Source organism: Heterodontus francisci, chromosome 11 (assembly GCF_036365525.1).
Source record: "Heterodontus francisci isolate sHetFra1 chromosome 11, sHetFra1.hap1, whole genome shotgun sequence".
Classification (NCBI taxonomy): domain Eukaryota; kingdom Metazoa; phylum Chordata; class Chondrichthyes; order Heterodontiformes; family Heterodontidae; genus Heterodontus; species Heterodontus francisci.
The window spans coordinates 85,165,631-85,184,077 of record NC_090381.1 but is presented as its reverse complement, the minus strand read 5'-3'; the positions used below and the strand labels follow the sequence as shown (position 1 = coordinate 85,184,077).

The window sequence follows — 18,447 nt, the reverse complement described above, 5'->3', positions numbered from 1 at the left end:
CTAAACTTTGAAAGTATTTTCATAATAGGCCTGTGATAATTGGGATATCTATTAGCTTTATAAATACTCACATTTTTATGCTAAATCTAGGGGAAAAAAAGAAAATATTCATTCTTATCAAACATCTTCTTAAACTCCACATACACTACATCCGCCTGCATTCACTATATCTCTCCAAACAGTCACCTCTTAGAAAAGTTAAGCTGATAATCTCTGGGGGCCCTCCGCCCTCAGCATCCGTTGCTATTTTATGGCTCCCCACCCCCTCTGACTCCCTTCCCGTCTCCCGGGGGCACATAAAATTCCACCCACAGATCTTACCATCATGAGGTGCATGCAGGGCTTCACATGGTCCATCTCCAACAGTTCCCTTCCCTTCCTCAACTTCTCTGTCTCCATCGCTGGGGATAGGCTGTCTTCCAATATTCATTATAAGCCCAACGACTCCCACAGCTACCTTGACTACATTTCCTCACACTCTGTTTCCTGTAAGGACTCCATTCCATTCCCCCAGTTTATCCATCTCCTTCGCATCCGTTCCGATGATGCCACCTTCCACAACAGCGCTTCTGACATGTCTTCCTTTTTCCTGAACCGAGGATTCCCCTCCACTGTGGTTGACAGGGGCCTCTACTACACCGATTTCCCACACCTGCTCTCACCCCTTCCCCTCCCTCCCAGAACCGCGACAGGGTTCCCCTTTCCCTCACTTTCCACCCCACCAGCCTCCACATTCAAAGGATTATCCTCGGCCATGTAGGATCAGAATTCCTTCCCCACAAACTGGACTTTGTGGAGCATGGGGAAGGAAACCCAACCCCCACGGACAAGAGTACTGTCAACGAGAGCCAAACCTCAAGACAAAGCACACAGAGGCAGGCTGCATTCTGATGGGTCAATTTCAAACATTCCAACATCACAGCAGAACTGATACTGTTAAAGGACTGGAATTTTGGATATTATCATAACAGTGACACAGGATAACTGCCATCATGTTAGGTAATTGGGGAGGCCATTGTTACAAATAACTGACCGCAGATCACAGCATTCACTCATGTCAAGACAGGAGAGAAACCTTTTTCATGTATATCAGCTCTGGAGCCTGGGCTACCTCACCTTGGTGGAGTTCATTGTTCTCAGTCATGGCATTAACATCAGCACTAAATGGATCTGTCTGGACCAGGCAGGTAACAGAAGAAAGAGATTAAAAGCTGCTAAGTGCTGACCATCCAGCAGGATGGCTTCAGGAGATGTGTTTATGATATTTCGATAAGGATCATCATAAAAAGGACAGGATCGAAGGGTTTGCACTGCAGTTATGTGAAGAAGGTCATCTCAGGTCCAGACCTACAATCAACATTGGTAATGACCAGCCGTGGGGTGAATGTAAGTTTTTCAGTCAAATCTCAAAGGGGTTTGTACTGTGGGGGCTGCAGTCAGAAGAAGGGTCAAAGTTGGTCATCTTGACTCAGAACCTACAATCAACACCGGGACCGACCAGCCGTGTGGGTGATTGTAAGTGTTTTCAGCCAATTCATAGTGATATTGGTCTGAGGGTTTTGGGACAAAAGCATAGTGTTTTTGTCTGAAATTTGTAAGTTTGAACCAAGTCGTAGGCACTTTGTTTTGGGTAACTGGAAACAGTGGTCAAATCGCTGAAGGGTTCAGCAGGGAATTGGAGTGTCAATTTTAAGTTACTGCAGGAGGCTTTGTACTGTTTTATTTCTGTTTCAACTAACCATAGAGGTGTCTGTATTAGGGACATTCTTGGATTCAATAAAACAACAATTCATAGTTAAGCCAAACCCTGTGGAATTTTGTTCTTGTAATTCCTAAAGTCCAAGAACTGTAGTAAGGGTGTACGGGAACAGAACCTCTTACAGCCATTTCTGCCGCTTCCAGCATGATGCCGACACCAAATACATCTTCACCTGTTAGCATTCCAAAGGGACTGTTCCCTCCAAGACACCCTGGTCCATTCCTCCATCACCCCGACACCTCGTCACCTTCCCACAGCACCTTACCATGAAGGAGGTCATAGAGTCATAGAGAGATACAGCACTGAATCAGGCCCTTCAGCCCACTGAGTCTGTGCCGACCATCAACCACCCATTTATACTAATCCTACATTAATCCCATATTCCCTACCACATCCCCACAATTCTCCTACCACCTACCTACACTAGGGGTAATTAAAAATGGCCAATTTACCTATCAACCTGCAAGTCTGTGGCTGTGGGAGGAAACCGAAGCACCCGGCGGAAACCCACGCAGTCACAGGGAAAACTTGCAAACTCCGCACAGGCAGTACCCAGAACCGAATCGGGGTTGCTGGAGCTGTGAGGCTGCGCTTAACACCTTCCCTTTTATCTCCTCTCTCCACAGCATCCAAGGCCCCAAACACTCCTTCCAGATGAAGCAGCGATTTACTTGTACTTTCAATTTAGAATACGGTATTCGCTGCTTACAATGCAGTTTCCTTTACACTGGGGAGAACAAACGCAGATTGGGTGATCGCTTTGTGGAACACCTCTGCTCAGTCTGCAAGCATGATCCCAAGCTTCCGGTTGCTTGCCATTTTAAATCACCACCCTGCTCTCATGTCCATATTTCTGTCCTTGGCCTGCTACAAAGTTCCAGTGAAACCCAATGCAAGCTTGAAGAACAGCGCCTCATCTTCCAATTAGGCAATTGACAGCCTTCTGGACTCAACATTGAGTTCAATAATTTCAGACCTTAAATCCCATTTTGATTTATTTTTACCATGCACCCTTCTTAAACCTGATTTTTATGTTTTTTGTTTTCGGACAGAACTGTTCATTATTCTGCCATTAACATTCTCTCTCTCGACAAATGCTTTGCCTTTTACTACAGTTATCAGCACTCCCTTTTCTTTTTATTCCACGACATCTTTGTCATTTAATCTCTCCGGCCCTCCACCCTATCACAGACCTTCCATTTAGTTCTTCTTCTCTCCCTCCCCCTTCACTTGCTCAAAACCTGTTGCCTTTCTAACCTTTGCCTGTTCTGGTGAAAGGTCATCAACCTGAACTGTTAACTCTGTTTCTTTCTCCACAGAAGCTGCCAGACCAGTTGGGTATATCCAGCATTTTCTGCTTTTATTTCAGATTTCCAGCATCCACAGTATATTGCTTTTATTTTAGAGTTTCAGATAACCTTAGGTCTATGGAGGTAGAATGTGGGAGGCTAGCCAGCAATGCATTGGAGTAGTCATGTCTAGAGGTAACAAAGACATGGATGAGGGTTTCAGCAGCAGATGAGCTGAGGCAGGGGCAGAGTCGGGCAATGTTATGGGGATGGAAATAAGTGGTCTTGGTGATGTGCGGATATTTGGTCAGAAGCTCATCTTGTGATCAAAAATTATGCTAAAGTTGCAAACAATCTGGTTCAGCTCAGACAGTTGTCATGGAGATGGATGGAGGCCAGGGGACGCAGCTTGTGGCAGGAACCAAAGACAATGGCTTCAACCTTCTCAATATTTAGTTGGAGGAAATTTCTGCTCATTCAGTACTAGATGTCAGGCAAGCAGTCTGACAATTCAAAGACAGTGGAGGGGTCAAACAAAGTGGTGGTGAGGCGGAGCTGGGTGTTGTCAGCATTGATGTGGAACCTGACGCTGTGTTTTCAGATGATGGTGCCAAGAGGCCACATGTACTTGAGGATTAGGAGGGGCGCAAGGATAGAACCTTGGGGGACACCAGAGTTAACGGGACTGGGAAGAGAAGCCATTCCAGGTTATTCTCTGGCTATGAATGGATAAATAAGAATGGAACCAGGCGAGTGCAGTCCTGCCCAACTGAACAACGGTGAAGAGGTGTTGGAGAAGGATGGTGGGGTCAATCATGCCAAAGAAGCCAAGGCAGGAACAGCAGAGGAATATTTAGCATATAGTTCATTAGAAATGAGAATAGTATCAAAGGACTAGTGGACAGTTAATGTTATTCCTATATTTAAGAAGGAAGATGGAACAAGTCATGCGAATTGTAGACCAGTTAGATTATTATCAGTGGCAGAGAAGTTAACAATATCTTTACTCAAAGATGTAATAGAAAAATACATAGAAATAGAAAATGGAATACAGAAGTCAGCATGGATTCCAAAAACAAAGGTTCTGCTTGACCAAATTTACAGAATTCTTTGAAGAAGTAACAGGAAGAGCAGACAAGTAGGTCAAGTGGGTTTTCAAAAGGCTCAATTAGAGTCATAGACTCATAAATTCCATAATGGCACAGAAGAAGGCATTTGGCCCATCAAGTCCATGCCAGCTATCTATAGAACAATCTAGTCAATCCCATTTCCCCCTGCTCCATCCACATAGGCCTGCAAGTTTATTTCCCTCTACTGTCTGTCCAATTTCCTTTTGAAATCATTGATCATCTCCGCTTCCACCACCCTCGTAGAAGTGAGTTCCAGGTCATTACCACTCACTGCAATAAAATGTTTTCCTCCTATCCACCTGCATCTCTTGCCCAAAACTTTAAATCTGTGTCCCCTAGTCCTTGTACCATCAGTTAATGGGAACAGCTCTTCTTTGTATACCTGATCTAAACCTGTCAGAATCTTGTATACCTCTATCAATCTCCCCTCAACTGCCTTTGCTCTAAGGAAAACAACACTAACCTAATCTGGTAGCTAAAATCCATCATCCCTGGAACCATTCTGGTAAATCTCCTCTGCACCCTCTCAAGGACCTTCACATTCTTCCTAAAGAGTGGTGACCAGAAATGTATGCAATACTGTATGGACTTCAGTAGGCTTTTGATAAGGTCCCACATGGAAGATTGGTCAAGAAGGTAAGAGCACATGGGATCCTGGGCAACTTGGCAAATTGGATCCAAAATTGGCCTAGTGGCAGGAGGCAAAAGGTGATAGTCGAGGGTTGTTTTTGCAATTGGAAGCCTGTAACCAGTGGTGTACCACAGGGATCGGTGCTGGGACCCTTGCTGTTTGTAGTGTACATTAATGATTAAGATGTGAATATAGGAGGTATGATCAGTAAGCTTGCACAAAAATTGGTGGTGTCGTAAATAGTGAGGAGGAAAGCCTTAGATTACAGGACGATATAGGGTAAGATGGGCAGGGCAGTGGCAAATGGAATTTAATCCTGAGAAGTGTGAGGTGATGCATTTTGGGAGGACTAACAAGGTAAAGGAATATACAATGGATGGTAGGACCCTAGGAAGTACCAAGGGTCAGAGGGACCTTGGTGTACTTTTCCATAGATCACTGAAGGCAGCAGCACAGGTAGATAAGGTGGTTAGGAAGTCAAATGGGATACTTGCCTTTATTAGTTGAGGCATAGAATATAAGAGCTGGGAGGTTATGATGGCGCTGGATAAAATGCTGGTTAGGCCACAGCTGAAGTACTGTGTACAGTACTGGTCGCCACACTATTGGAAGGATGTGATTGCATTAGAGAGGGTGCAGAGGAGATACACCAGGATGTTGCCTGGGCTGGAGCATTTCAGCTATGAAGAGAGACAGGATAGGCTAGGGTTATTTTCCTGAGAGCAGAGAAGGCTGAGGGGCAACCTGATTGAGGTATGCAAAATTATGAGGGGCATAGATATGGTAGATAGGAAGAAACGTTTTCCCTTAGCAGAGGTGTCAATAACCAGGGGGCGTAGATTTAAGGAAAGGGACAGGAGGTTTAGAGGGGATTTGAGGAAAATCTTTTTCACCCAGAGGGTGGTTAGAATCTGGAGCACACTGCCTGAAGGGGTGGTAGAGGCAGGAAACCTCACAACATTTAAGAAGTATTTAGATGAGCACTTGAAATTCCATAGCATACAAGGCTACGGCCCAAGTGCTGGATAATGGGATTAGAATAGATAGGTGCTTGATGGCCGACACGGACACGGTGGGCCAAAGGGCCTGTTTCTGTGCTGTATAGCTCTATGACTCTATGGCTCTAGTTGGAGGCTAACCAGCTTTATAAAGATTCAACATAACTTCCCTGCTTTTGTACTTAATGCCTCCATTTATGAAGCCCAAGATCCCATATGCTTTGCCAACTACTCTCTCAATATGTCCTGCCACCTTCAAAGATCTGTGCACATGAACTCCCAGGTCGCTCTGTCCCTGCACACTCTTTAGAACTGTGCCAGTAAGTATATATTGCCTCTCCCTATGCCTTCTGTCAAAATGCATCACCTCACACTTCACTACATTAAATTCCATCTGCCACTTGTCTGCCTATTCTGCAGCCTATCTATGTCCTGTTTCAGTTAATTAGTATCATCCTCACTGTTTATCACACCTCCAAGTTTGGTATCACAGCAAACGTTTGCAATTTTATTTTGTATTCCAATATCTATATATGGGAGCACAAAACCTGAAGACAAAAAAATGTAGTCAGTAATAAATCCAATAAGTAATTCAAGAGAAACCTCTTTACCCAGAGAGCCTTTAAAATGTGCAACCTGCAACCACATAGAGTAGAAGAGGTGATTAGCATAGATGTATTTAACGGAAGCTAGGTAAGTACATGAGGAAAAATGGAACAGAAAGATATGCTGATAGAATGAGATGGAGTAGGGGAGAAGGCTCATGTGGCGCATAAACAATGGAATGAACTAGTTAGGCCAAATGGCCTGTTCCTGCATTGTATGTAATTCAATGTATCAATCTCAGTGATACAATTCTTCTGCACCTACTAACATAGTGAAAGTTTTAATTTTGGTTGAGCTTGAAGTGATATCCCCACTTAACTATAGCGAGGCTTAAAAATCAGTGGCTTTTTTTCCAAATGCTGATGCAATTTTTTTGCAATAGATTTGAATGGCTTGAATAAGATGCAGCTTGTGTGAGGAAAACAGTTTGGAATCCATTGAAATACCAGTATCATAGGGAGATGGGTATCTGAGTTGTCCAGGATCAAACAGGATAGTAAAATAACTGGCATTAGCATCAGTCTGTCCTGTAGAATTAAAATGGAGCCATTGGTGAATACACAACTGAAGTTGTCAAGGGTGCTGTTCTCAGTAGAGAGGATGTTCAAATTGTCTACGTTTTATTCTTTCATGGGGATGTGGGTGTCGCTGTAGGGCTTTTTACAACAATTGATGATAGTTTCATGGCACCATTACTGAGAAAAGCTTTTAACTCCAGACCTTTTTTTTGACTAATTAATTGAATTTTATTAATTAATTGAATTTAAATTCCACCAACTGCTGTGGTGAGATTTGAACCTGTGTCCCCAGGGCATTAACCGGGGCCTCTGGATTATTAGACCAGTGGCATTATCACTGCACCACTGTCTCCCACTTTGGTATTACTTGATAACACATTGAAATGCTCGACAGTGTTATCAAAATAAGGAACAGGGAAAGAGATTTTATTCACAAGAGGTGGAGGTTGACTGATTCAAAGGGGCTAAAATGAACAGCAGAGACATTGGAATGAAAATAGCACAGGTATTTTCTGATGTTGGTTAGTAAGTTTAAAAAAGTAGCCAAACATCATACTAACATTTTCCCACTAAAATAGACAATCAGAAACTTCCAGCAAAAACACATTAATTGTCATTTTCTTGGGAAAGGAAAAACAAAAGAAAGGATCAGAGAAGTGCATGTCTTTGAGTGAACTGCTTTCTCAGTTTTGAGATCCATTACCATACCTGATGGCAGTCTTGATGTTGCAGGGTTCATGGTTCTTGGTGCTGTCTCATGCTGCTTCTGGGTAGTAGCGGCTGATACCGTAGGTAGATGTGATGGTGATGTACAGTTTTCCCTCTGTGTAGCTGTTTCTGCTGTGGGGGAAGTTGTATTCACTGACGTCTGGTTTTCTCTCTGTGTCATTGTCGCTGTAGTCGGGAAAGTTGTATTCACTGACGTCTGGTTTTCTCTCTGTGTCGTTGTCTCTGTCGTCGGGAAAGTTGTATTCACTGACGTCTGGTTTTCTCTCTGTGTCATTGTCGCTGTAGTCGGGAAAGTTGTATTCACTGACGTCTGGTTTTCTCTCTGTGTTGTTGTCTCTGTCGTCAGGAAGGTTGTATTCACTGACGTCTGGTATTCTCTCTGTGTAGTTGTCTCTGTCATCGGGAAGGTTGTCTTCACTGACGTCTGGTTTTCTCTCTGTGTCGTTGTCTCTGTCGTCGGGAAGGTTGTCTTCACTGACGTCTGGTTTTCTCTCTGTGTCATTGTCTCTGTCGTCGGGAAGGTTGTCTTCACTGACGTCTGGTTTTCTCTCTGTGTAGTTGTCTCTGTCGTCGGGAAGGTTGTCTTCACTGACGTCTGGTTTTCTCTCTGTGTCGTTGTCTCTGTCGTCGGGAAGGTTGTATTCACTGACGTCTGGTTTTCTCTCTGTGTCGTTGTCTCTGTCGTCGGGAAGGTTGTCTTCACTGACGTCTGGTTTTCTCTCTGTGTAGTTGTCTCTGTCGTCGGGAAGGTTGTTTTCACAGACGTCTGGTTTTCTCTCTGTGTCGTTGTCTCTGTCGTCGGGAAGGTTGTATTTACTGACGTCTGGTTTTCTCTCTGTGTCGTTGTCTCTGTCGTCGGGAAAGTTGTATTCACTGACGTCTGGTTTTCTCTCTGTGTCGTTGTCTCTGTCCTCGGGAAGGTTGTATTCACTGACGTCTGGTTTTCTCTCTGTGTCGTTGTCTCTGTGTTCGGGAAAGTTGTATTCACTGACGTCTGGTTTTCTCTCTGTGTAGTTGTCTCTGTCGTCGGGAAAGTTGTATTCACTGACGTCTGGTTTTCTCTCTGTGTCGTTGTCTCTGTCGTCGGGAAGGTTGTATTCACTGACGTCTGGTTTTCTCTCTGTGTAGTTGTCTCTGTCGTCGGGAAGGTTGTATTCACTGACGTCTGGTTTTCTCTCTGTGTCATTGTCTCTGTCGTCGGGAAGGTTGTATTCACTGATGTCTGGTTTTCTCTCTGTGTCGTTGTCTCTGTTGTCGGGAAGGTTGTATTCACTGACGTCTGGTTTTCTCTCTGTGTCGTTGTCTCTGTGTTCGGGAAGGTTGTATTCACTGACGTCTGGTTTTCTCTCTGTGTAGTTGTCTCTGTCGTCGGGAAAGTTGTATTCACTGACGTCTGGTTTTCTCTCTGTGTAGTTGTCTCTGTCGTCGGGAAAGTTGTATTCACTGACGTCTGGTTTTCACTCTGTGTCGTCGTCTCTGTCGTCGGGAAGGTTGTATTTACTGACGTCTGGTTTTCTCTCTGTGTAGTTGTCTCTGTCGTCGGGAAAGTTGTATTCACTGACGTCTGGTTTTCTCTCTGTGTCGTTGTCTCTGTCGTCGGGAAGGTTGTATTCACTGACGTCTGGTTTTCTCTCTGTGTCGTTGTCTCTGTCATCGGGAAGGTTGTATTCACTGACGTCTGGTTTTCTCTCTGTGTCGTTGTCTCTGTCGTCGGGAAGGTTGTATTCACTGACGTCTGGTTTTCTCTCTGTGTCATTGTCTCTGTCGTCGGGAAAGTTGTTTTCACAGACGTCTGGTTTTCTCTCTGTGTCGTTGTCTCTGTCGTCGGGAAGGTTGTATTTACTGACGTCTGGTTTTCTCTCTGTGTCGTTGTCTCTGTCGTCGGGAAAGTTGTATTCACTGACGTCTGGTTTTCTCTCTGTGTCGTTGTCTCTGTCCTCGGGAAGGTTGTATTCACTGACGTCTGGTTTTCTCTCTGTGTCGTTGTCTCTGTGTTCGGGAAAGTTGTATTCACTGACGTCTGGTTTTCTCTCTGTGTAGTTGTCTCTGTCGTCGGGAAAGTTGTATTCACTGACGTCTGGTTTTCTCTCTGTGTCGTTGTCTCTGTCGTCGGGAAGGTTGTATTCACTGACGTCTGGTTTTCTCTCTGTGTAGTTGTCTCTGTCGTCGGGAAGGTTGTATTCACTGACGTCTGGTTTTCTCTCTGTGTCATTGTCTCTGTCGTCGGGAAGGTTGTATTCACTGATGTCTGGTTTTCTCTCTGTGTCGTTGTCTCTGTTGTCGGGAAGGTTGTATTCACTGACGTCTGGTTTTCTCTCTGTGTCGTTGTCTCTGTGTTCGGGAAGGTTGTATTCACTGACGTCTGGTTTTCTCTCTGTGTAGTTGTCTCTGTCGTCGGGAAAGTTGTATTCACTGACGTCTGGTTTTCTCTCTGTGTAGTTGTCTCTGTCGTCGGGAAAGTTGTATTCACTGACGTCTGGTTTTCACTCTGTGTCGTCGTCTCTGTCGTCGGGAAGGTTGTATTTACTGACGTCTGGTTTTCTCTCTGTGTAGTTGTCTCTGTCGTCGGGAAAGTTGTATTCACTGACGTCTGGTTTTCTCTCTGTGTCGTTGTCTCTGTCGTCGGGAAGGTTGTATTCACTGACGTCTGGTTTTCTCTCTGTGTCGTTGTCTCTGTCATCGGGAAGGTTGTATTCACTGACGTCTGGTTTTCTCTCTGTGTCGTTGTCTCTGTCGTCGGGAAGGTTGTATTCACTGACGTCTGGTTTTCTCTCTGTGTCATTGTCTCTGTCGTCGGGAAAGTTGTATTCACTGACGTCTGGTTTTCTCTCTGTGTCGTTGTCTCTGTCGTTGGGAAAGTTGTATTCACTGACATCTGGTTTTCTCTCGGTGTCGTTGTCTCTGTCGTCGGGAAAGTTGTATTCACTGACGTCTGGTTTTCTCTCTGTGTAGTTGTCTCTGTTGTCGGGAAAGTTGTATTCACTGACGTCTGGTTTTCTCTCTGTGTCGTTGTCTCTGTCGTCGGGAAAGTTGTATTCACTGATGTCTGGTTTTCTCTCTGTGTAGTTGGCTCTGTTGTCGGGAAAGTTGTATTCACTGACGTCTGGTTTTCTCTCTGTGTCGTTGTCTCTGTCGTCGGGAAGGTTGTATTCGCTGACGTCTGGTTTTCTCTCTGTGTAGTTGTCTCTGTTGTCGGGAAAGGCGTATTCACTGATGTCTGGTTTTCTCTCTGTGTAGTTGTCTCTGTTGTCGGGAAAGGCGTATTCACTGATGTCTGGTTTTCTCTCTGTGTAGTTGTCTCTGTTGTCGGGAAGGTTGTGTTCACTGATGTCTGGTTTTCTCTCTGTGTCGTTGTCTCTGTCGTCGGGAAAGTTGTATTCACTGACGTCTGGTTTTCTCTCTGTGTAGTTGTCTTTGTTGTCGGGAAAGTTGTATTCACTGACGTCTGGTTTTCTCTCTGTGTTGTTGTCTCTGTCGTCGGGAAAGTTGTATTCACTGACGTCTGGTTTTCTCTCTGTGTAGTTGTCTTTGTTGTCGGGAAAGTTGTATTCACTGACGTCTGGTTTTCTCTCTGTGTAGTTGTCTTTGTTGTCGGGAAAGTTGTATTCACTGATGTCTGGTTTTCTCTCTGTGTCGTTGTCTCTGTTGTCGGGAAAGTTGTATTCACTGATCTCTGGTTTTTGCTTTCAGTTCTTCTTTGTATTCTCCGAGGCAACGTTGTATTCCTTACTGTCGCGTTACTTTTTTGAGTAACGTCTTGTGATCTTGAAGAAAGCATTTTACGCTGCGATGTGTCCATTGTCCTTTGTTTACATTGTCCTGATTGCAAAAACCATGATATATTCCTTGATTTGCACTCTTGCTGTTCCTTGGAAAACATTGTTTTCAGTGGTGGTTGTATTGTGTTTTCCAACACTGTTTTTTCCCTTTGCCTTGATTTTGAATGTTGAATTGCTGTGTTTGCCAATGCTTTGAATTTTCCATTTGTGGTGAACTCTGCAGATGCTGCAGGTAACTCTAAAGTTAACAGTGTAGTGTTTTCTGATGTACTTTGATTATCCCTTCTTGTTTTATATTTCCTGTTCGCCGAACGCACGACTGATGGAAAGAGGCCAATCCTTCTATCTGCTTTTCCTTTTTGCTTTCTTGCTGTATACCCTTGGTTTTGTGAATATGTTGATGGATGGGTTGAAGAAGGTTTCAAAGAGTGCGAAATATTAAGATATTCTATAGTTGTGTTCATGGAAGTCACTGCATTTGTGGTGACATGGTCTGTTAGACTCGTTGGTGCTGCAATCCAGATCTGTAAAAGGAAGCCAGTATATTTTAAATGTACAGTGACTGACATTCTGCACAACTTTGAATTGAAAGGAAGTGACTCATGGCATGTCACAATAATCTGTGCTGGGATCTCAACTATTCATTACATTTATTAATGATGTAGGTAAGATGGCTCCTGGGCTGCAAGCTCCCTAGGAAGCTCCCTTGCTGTTCAACTCTATCCATGGCCATCTGCTCCCATTCTGAGTGTTTTCTCCCCCAAATCTATCCTCTTAAACTGTTTAAACTCCCCTGGCTCCTTAATCAGTTCATTTTAGCCCTAACTACAAGCCAACAGCTAGTTTATGTTACCTGGGCCCACTGCCCTCCCCCAGCTATACCTGCTCTTTGTTTTCTCAACGAAATTGATCGCAGTCTGGATGAAACTGAAAAGTACAGCTGGTGATACTTTGATCTCCGATCCTGCTCTCTTCACCATCGAGAGTGTCCGTGGCCACGGTGTGTGGTAAGTCCATTGAAGAGAAGAAGGAGCAGCGGGACCCGAGGGAAGCCTTGCGAAAAGGTGCCCCGAACACCCAAAAATCCACGAACGGCTCCTCGGCTGCAACTTCAAAGCGCCCGCGGGAGATGGCTCGGAGAGCATCTGCAGCGCACTGTCGGCAATGCTGGTACCAGCGCCCGAGGATGTCGCTCACCTCCCGAAGGACGCGGAGGAGATTTCCAGGCGTCGATGGTGGGAACTGAGGAAATGGCTTATTACCTGCACACCCTCTCCCCCCCCTTCCCCACCCCCACTTCCCCTTCCCAGCTCCACGCTCTCAGCTCACCCACCCCCCCGCACCTCCCTCCCAACCCCTTCCCAGCACCCCCCTCGGACCATCTTCTCTCTGCACCCCCCTCCCCTGCACCTCCCCTACCCCCTTACAGCCCCCTTCCCAGCTCCCCCTCGCACCCCCTTCCCTCCACCCCTCCCCCTTGCACCCCCTCCTGCCACCGGCATCATCATACACCTGTGTAGGGGCCCTAACAACCCCACAGCCTTGTGGGCGTCTCGGGAGAGACCAAGGCTAAGGGAGTAAACCCTAACAGAACATCTGGAGCGGAACCCCGTAGGCGGTCATGTGTCACCTTTGGCATGTTTCTGGCAGTTCCTGCAGCCATACCGGTGCCAAACGTCATACTCTGCACTCCTTTGGACCCCACCAGAAAGGCTGAGAGGGGGGTTTTGACGATTGGGCAACTCTCAACCTCAACACATTCACCCAGGCAAGCGCCATAGAGAGGTCATTCCATAGTTGCCTCACAGCGACTGAAACAACACGGAAGGCAGCAGTTACGGGTTATAAGTCTAGCTAAATTGGCGTAGAGATTGGGCGCCACGGGTTGCCTTTGTCGGTGGGAGAGGTCATCGCACCTCACTGGACAGCTACCGCCTGCCTCAAACTGGGCAGCCCCCAGTCAATAAGGTTCTGTCCCGCCACAGTCCACCTGCTTCAATGGGTGCTTGGAGCTCAGGGTCATTGCCCGAAAGGTGGACTGCAACACCGCACCAAACAACATGATAAAAGGATAGAAGGTTCCAGCCCTTCGCTTTGCAAGCTGGAACGTCAGAACTATGTGTCCTGGCCTGTCGGAAGACCTTACACAAATCAACGATTCTTGGAAGACTGCCATCATTAACAACGAGCTCAGTAGACTCAATGTAGACATTGCAACACTTCAGGAGACACGCCTCCCCGCGAATGGATCTCAAGCAGAGCAAGACTACACCTTCTTCTGGCAGGGCAGGGATCCTGAAGAACCAAGACAGCGTGGAGTGGGCTTCGCCATCAGAAACTCCTTGCTCAGCATGATAGAGCCTCCCTCAAATGGCTCGGAACGCATACTGTCCATCCGACTGCTCACCACTTCTGGCCCAGTACACCTACTCAGCATCTATGCTCCAAAACTCTGCTCCCCACCTGAAGCTAAAGACCAGTTCTACAAGGACCTCCATAACATCATTAGCAGCATCCCCAACATCGAACACCTGTTCCTGCTGGGGGACTTTAATGCCAGGGTTGGGGCCGACCATGACTCATGGCCCTCCTGCCTTGGGCGCTATGGCGTTGGAAGGATGAATGAGAACGGGCAGAGACTGCTTGAGTTGTGTACCTATCATAACCTCTGCATCACCAACTCGTTCTTTCACACTAAACCCTGTCACCAGGTTTCATGGAGGCACCCAAGTTCGCGTCGTTGGCACCAGCTAGACCTCATCGTCACAAGGCGAGCCTCCTTAAACAGTGTTCAAATCACACGCAGCTTCCACAGTGCGGACTGCGACACCGACCACTCCCTGGTGTGCAGCAAGGTTAGACTCAGACCAAAGACGTTGCATCATTCCAAGCAGAAGGGCCACCCGTGCATCAAGACGAGCAGAATTTCTCATCCACAGCTGTTACAAAAATTTCTAAATTCACTTGTAACAGCCCTTCAAAACACTCCCACAGGGGATGTTGAGACCAAGTGGGCCCACATCAGAGACGCCATCTATGAGTCAGCTTTGACCACCTACGGCAAACGTGTGAAAAGAAATGCAGACTGGTTTCAATCTCAAAATGAAGAGCTGGAACCTGTCATAGCCGCTAAGCGCATTGCATTGTTGAACTACAAGAAAGCCCCCAGCGAGTTAACATCCGTGGCACTTAAAGCAGCCAGAAGCACTGCACAAAGAACAGCCAGGCGCTGCGCAAATGACTACTGGCAACACCTATGCAGTCATATTCAGCTGGCCTCAGACACCGGAAACATCAGAGGAATGTATGATGGCATTGAGAGCGCTTTTGGGCCAACCATCAAGAGGATCGCCCCCTTCAAATCTAAGTCAGGGGACATAATCACTGACCAACGCAAACTAATGGACCGCTGGGTTGAGCACTACCTAGAACTGTACTCCAGGGAGAATGTTGTCTCTGAGACCGCCCTCAATGCAGCCCAGCCTCTACCAGTAATGGATGAGCTGGATATACAGCCAACAAAATCGGAACTCAGTGATGCCATTGATTCTCTAGCCAGCGGAAAAGCCCCTGGGAAGGACAGCATTACCCCTGAAATAATCAAGAGTGCCAAGCCTGCTATACTCTCAGCACTACATGAACTGCTTTGCCTGTGCTGGGACGAGGGAGCAGTACCTCAGGACATGCGCGATGCCAATATCATCACCCTCTATAAAAACAAAGGTGACCGCGGTGACTGCAACAACTACCGTGGAATCCCCCTGATCAGCATAGTGGGGAAAGTCTTCGCTCGAGTCGCTCTAAACAGGCTCCAGAAACTGGCCGAGCGCGTCTACCCTGAGGCACAGTGTGGCTTTCGTGCAGAGAGATCGACCGTTGACATGCTGTTCTCCCTTCGTCAGATACAGGAGAAATGCCGCGAACAACAGATGTCCCTCTACATTGCTTTCATTGATCTCACCAAAGCCTTTGACCTCGTCAGCAGACGTGGTCTCTTCAGACTACTAGAAAAGATTGGATGTCCACCAAAGCTACTAAGTATCATCACCTCATTCCATGACAATATGAAAGGCACAATTCAACATGGCGGCACCTCATCAGACCCCTTTCCTATCCTGAGTGGCGTGAAACAGGGCTGTGTTCTCCCACCCACACTCTTTGGGATTTTCTTCTCCCTGCTGCTTTCACATGCGTTCAAGTCTTCGGAAGAAGGAATTTTCCTCCACACAAGATCAGGGGGCAGGTTGTTCAACCATGCCCGTCTACGAGCGAAGTCCAAAGTACGGAAAGTCCTCATCAGGGAACTCCTCTTTGCTTTTAATGCTGCTTTAACATCTCACACTGAAGAGTGCCTGCAGAGTCTCATCGACAGGATTGTGGCTGCCTGCATTGAATTTGGCCTAACCATCAGCCTCAAGAAAACGAACATCATGGGGCAGGATGTCAGAAATGCTCCATCCATCAATATTGGCGACCACTCTCTGGAAGTGGTTCAAGAGTTCACCTACCTAGGCTCAACTATCACCAGTAACCTGTCTCTAGATGCAGAAATCAACAAGCGCATGGGAAAGGCTTCCACTGCTATGTCCAGACTGGCCAAGAGAGTGTGGGAAAATGGCGCACAGACACAGAACACAAAAGTCCGAGTGTATCAGGCCTGTGTCCTCAGTACCTTGCTTTATGGCAGCAAGGCCTGGACAACGTATGTCAGCCAAGAGCGACATCTCAATTCATTCCATCTTCGCTGCCTCTGGAGAATACTTGGCATCAGGTGGCAGGACTGTATCTCCAACACAGAAGTCCTCGAGGCGGCCAACATCCCCAGCTTATACACACTACTGAGCCAGCGGCGCTTGAGATGGCTTGGCCATGTGAGCCGCATGGAAGATGGCAGGATCCCCAAAGACACATTGTACAGCGAGCTCGCTACTGGTATCAGACCCACCAGCCGTCCATGTCTCTGCTTCAAAGACGTCTGCAAACGCGACATGAAGTCCTGTGACATTGATCACAAGTCGTGGGAATCAGTTGCCAGCGTTCGCCAGAGCTGGCGGGCAGTCATAAAGGCGGGGCTAAAGTGTGGCGAGTCGAAGAGACTTAGCAGTTGGCAGGAAAAAAGACAAAAGCGCAAGGGGAGAGCCAACTGTGTAACAGCCCCGACAAACAAATTTTTCTGCAGCACCTGTAGAATTGGCCTTTATAACCACTCCAGGCGCTGTTCCACACACCACTGACCACCTCCAGGCGCTTTCTCATTGTCTCTTGAGATCAGGAGGCCAAAGATATGGTAACATAATAGAGAGACATATATACAAGTTTGCTGATGGCACAAAGATTGGTAGCATCGTCAGTAGTTAAGGCAGAGCATAAAATTATAAAGAGTTATGGATAGATTTAGTCACCAAAACACTGCAGACAGATTTCAGTGGAACAAAATTATATAGATGTGGGTAATTTTTAAATGGTGAAAAGCCAGGAACAGTGGAGGCCCAAAGAGATTTAGGGTTCATGTACAGAGACACTAAAATGTAGAGGTCAGGTACAAAAATGATCAAAAAGGCTAATACAATGTTAGCCTTTCTGTCTGGAGGGCTAGAAAACAAAGAGGAGAAAGATTTGCTTCAGCTATACTTCTTGGCATTTCTTTGCGGACGAAGATTTTGGGAAGGTTGTCGTCATCAGTTGCAAGCCCGCTGGTGGCTAATCAGGCCTATCCGTGAGCGGCAGATTCTCCCACAGCGGGTACAAGTGAAGGTGTATTCACTGCTGGGGGCAATTGGATCTATCCTTCTCCTCCTTTTCTCTTTCATGCTGGTTCTTCGTTCAGTCTTAAAGGTGTCTGTAGCCCTCCTGATGTAGCATCTCCAGGCATCGTGATCTCTGGCCTGTGCTTCCCACTGGCAATAGTTGATGTGGCACACAGAGAGGGACTTTGCATAGGGCCCCTCTGTTCCTATGGTCAGCTCTCCATACAACACGATCTTGGGCAGGCGACTGTCGAACATTCGGGCAACATGACCCGCCCAATGCAGGAGGATGGTCTCAATGCTGGTAATGTTGGCTGTTTCCAGGACTTCAATGTTTGAGATGCGGTCCTATCAGCGGATCTTGAGGATGCTGCGAGGGCAGCACCGATGAAAGTGCTCTAGAAGGCGTACATGACGGCATATAGGACCCATGACTCAGCGCCATACAGAAGGGTGGTTTTGTACACTTTGAGTTTGGTCTGTGCTCTGAGGCTGTGGTTGCTCCACACATGTTTGTAGAGTCTGCTGAATGTACTGTTTGCTTTTGAGAGCTGATTGTCCACTTCCTTGTCTATGGTGGCATCAAACGAGATGACGCTCTCCAAATAAGTAACTTGCTTGACGGTATTCAGCTCGGTTCCCTCAATGACAATTCTTGGTGGTCTATATTCTTCTTGGGGTGCAGGCTGATGCAGGACTTCAGTTCTCTTTAAACTGATTTTTAATCCGAAGAGTTGTGACGTCTGCCTGTGGGCCAGGAGAGTACTGTCATCAACAAAAAGAAGTTCACAGATGAGTTTTTCTTGTGTCTTTGTATGAGCCCTAAGACGGCTCAGGTCGAAAAGGCCTCCATCAGTCCCTCCTTAAGGTCTTCCGTTGCCTGCTGCAGCATCCTGCTGAAAACGATGTTGAATAGGGTCGGGGCCAGCACACATCCTTGCTTCACACCATTGGAGATACGGAAGGGACTTGAGAAGTTGCTGTTTTGCTTAACTTGTCTGTACTGATTTTCATGAAACTGCTTCACCATGGCCAGGAACCTGGGTGGGCATCCCAGTTTTTCAAGGATTTTCCAAAGTCCATCTCCAGTGTCGAATGCTTTGGTGAGGTCTACAAAAGTGATGTACTGACCTTTGTTTTGTTCACAACACTTTTCTTATAATTGTCTGAGTGCAAATACCATGTCTGTGATGCCTCTGTTTGCTCTGAAACCCCATTGGCTCTCTGGAAGATTTTCTTCCGCAATGGTAGGCACAAACCT

At 46.5% G+C, this 18,447-nt stretch overlaps 1 protein-coding gene across 1 annotated transcript; it reads right to left on the bottom strand.

Moving 5' to 3' along the window:
* Nucleotides 1-7,686: 7,686 nt before the first annotated feature.
* LOC137375043 (protein PFC0760c-like) lies at nucleotides 7,687-17,118 on the bottom strand. Its single transcript, XM_068041667.1, has 5 exons — nucleotides 17,071-17,118; nucleotides 11,818-11,963; nucleotides 10,148-11,302; nucleotides 9,122-10,105; nucleotides 7,687-9,079 (listed from the first exon to the last, which is right to left on the bottom strand). Exons 1-5 carry the CDS (start codon nucleotides 17,116-17,118, stop codon nucleotides 7,687-7,689), a joined length of 3,726 nt encoding a protein of 1,241 aa, XP_067897768.1.
* Nucleotides 17,119-18,447: the final 1,329 nt, after the last annotated feature.